This window comes from Lipotes vexillifer, unplaced genomic scaffold, assembly GCF_000442215.2.
Source record: "Lipotes vexillifer unplaced genomic scaffold, Lipotes_vexillifer_v1.1 scaffold189, whole genome shotgun sequence".
Taxonomy (NCBI): Eukaryota; Metazoa; Chordata; class Mammalia; order Artiodactyla; family Lipotidae; genus Lipotes; species Lipotes vexillifer.
Window position 1 is genome coordinate 751,973 of NW_006785816.1, and position 1,802 is coordinate 753,774.

The window sequence follows — 1,802 nt, forward strand, 5'->3', positions numbered from 1 at the left end:
GGGGCTGTAGGACCAGCCGCGGTCCGCGTCGGTCAGGGGCTCCCGGCTGCGGCTCCGCTGCCCGTAGTACTCCTCCAGCGAGCCGTCCTGGTAGAAGCCCCCGTGCGCCCGCGCCTCTGAGCGCTCGAAGCGGCTCCCGCCCCGGGCCTCGTGGTTGTTGCCGTCCGCCCTGCGGGACCGCGGGCCGTAGGAGTCAGCGAAGGCCGCCAGCTCGTCCATGGAGACGGCAGGTACCCCGGTGGCGAAGTTCTTCCGCGACAGCATCTCGGATTTGGAGCGCTGCTGGCTGCGGGCAGAGGAGGCGCTGGTCAGTCCAGGTAAGCCGTGCGCGAGGCAGGGAGCTTGAGTGGGGATCTAAGGGCCCCTGTCGTGTCTGGGGCCTCTGTCAGGAGACCGAGGTCCGAACCATGGCTCCGCTCCTGGCTGGATGAATCACCTCGGGCATCTCTCATGCCTCAGAATCAACAAACAACAAGCTCAAGGCGGCCATGCCCCATCTCGAGTGTTAGTGTTTAAGGATCAAGATGGGGTTGTGTGGATAAAAATACTTCGTGATCTACACGGTGCAGAAACACACGTTGGGCCTTCTTTTGGCCATTACGATGTGACCTCTGGGTGACAGCCTGCTGACTCACTCCTCACACCCTCAAAGCCAGCGTGGGTGATGTGGGCCTGCAGTACACACAGCGGTGGCCCACGGAGTCCCTGTAATATTTGGTGACAAACAGAGGCCTTTTCCTTCCTCAGAGCCGAGGGCAAGTTACCTCTTGGGGTGGCAGGCAAGAGGGAGCCTGCAGTTGGTACTTTGAGAGAAAAGCAATATCTACTGCCCCTCCAGATACAGGATAGGTGAGTGGGGAAGGTGCTATCCGGTGGGCACTGGCTGCACAAAACTGGACAGACAACTTGGCCGCCCCACATTCATTGGCCATGTGACCCAGGGTAAGTTCCTTAGCATTTGTAAGTTTCAGTTTCCCCAACTTAAAATGGGGACATTAATAGTACCTCCCTTTTAGAATTATGAGACTCAAATGCAACAGTATAATACGTTTGGCATTTGACCTTTTACAAAACAAATGATTAAAAATGATGGAGGTGATGGGAGGGGTTTTTTAGAGGTTATAGGATAAAACATGAGAAGAGCAGAGAAATGTTAACAAGGTTCATTAAGGGGTCTAGAGTACCCTCTTCAGAGAGCCTTGAGTGATTACTTCTGCACATGGTGTCCCAAGTGTTCCCTTGCTTAATAAATGTGGGAAAGGGATGTTCAACAGCCCACAGAGAGACGTGGCAGGATAACCTAGAAGGGCAGACAGAGATGCTGTTGGATCACAGCAGCCTCAGATGCACCCTGCCTCCCAGCTCCTGCCCCCTCACGCCCAGCACCAACGTTGCCCTGCCACAGCCATCTTCACCTGTGCCTGAAGCTCTCCAGATCCTCTTTGTTATACTCCACGGCCGAGGGCCCCCGGCTTGCCCCGCTGCTGCCTCGCATGACACCTGACCAGTAGTCAGGATTGCTTTCCAAGTCCCCAGACACAGGGAACTGTTTGCTTCGCATCTGGTGGTAAGACTGGCGGAAACTGCTGTCTTCCTCATGCAGGGAGCTGAGTTCCGAGATGGTGTTGTTATCTGCAGGGACAAAAACCAGGCATGACAGAGCTTCCTACCCATAGAACAGAATGGGAACTCTGTTAACAGCTGAGACTAGAGGCTTTGGGAAACTCCCACCCGAGGGCCTCAATCCTGTCCAGGGTGGGTTGTAGACCTGAACTAGTGGTATTTGTGTTCTTAGCTCAGCA

At 55.2% G+C, this 1,802-nt stretch overlaps 1 protein-coding gene across 1 annotated transcript in view; it reads right to left on the reverse strand.

The window, feature by feature from the left end:
- Positions 1 to 1,802, reverse strand: part of ILDR2 (immunoglobulin like domain containing receptor 2) — a 52,611-nt gene that overhangs the window by 1,819 nt on the left and 48,990 nt on the right. Inside the window, 2 exon segments of the mRNA XM_007458140.1 lie at positions 2 to 286; positions 1,416 to 1,632. Of these exon segments, the coding sequence (XP_007458202.1) occupies positions 2 to 286; positions 1,416 to 1,632 (502 nt within the window).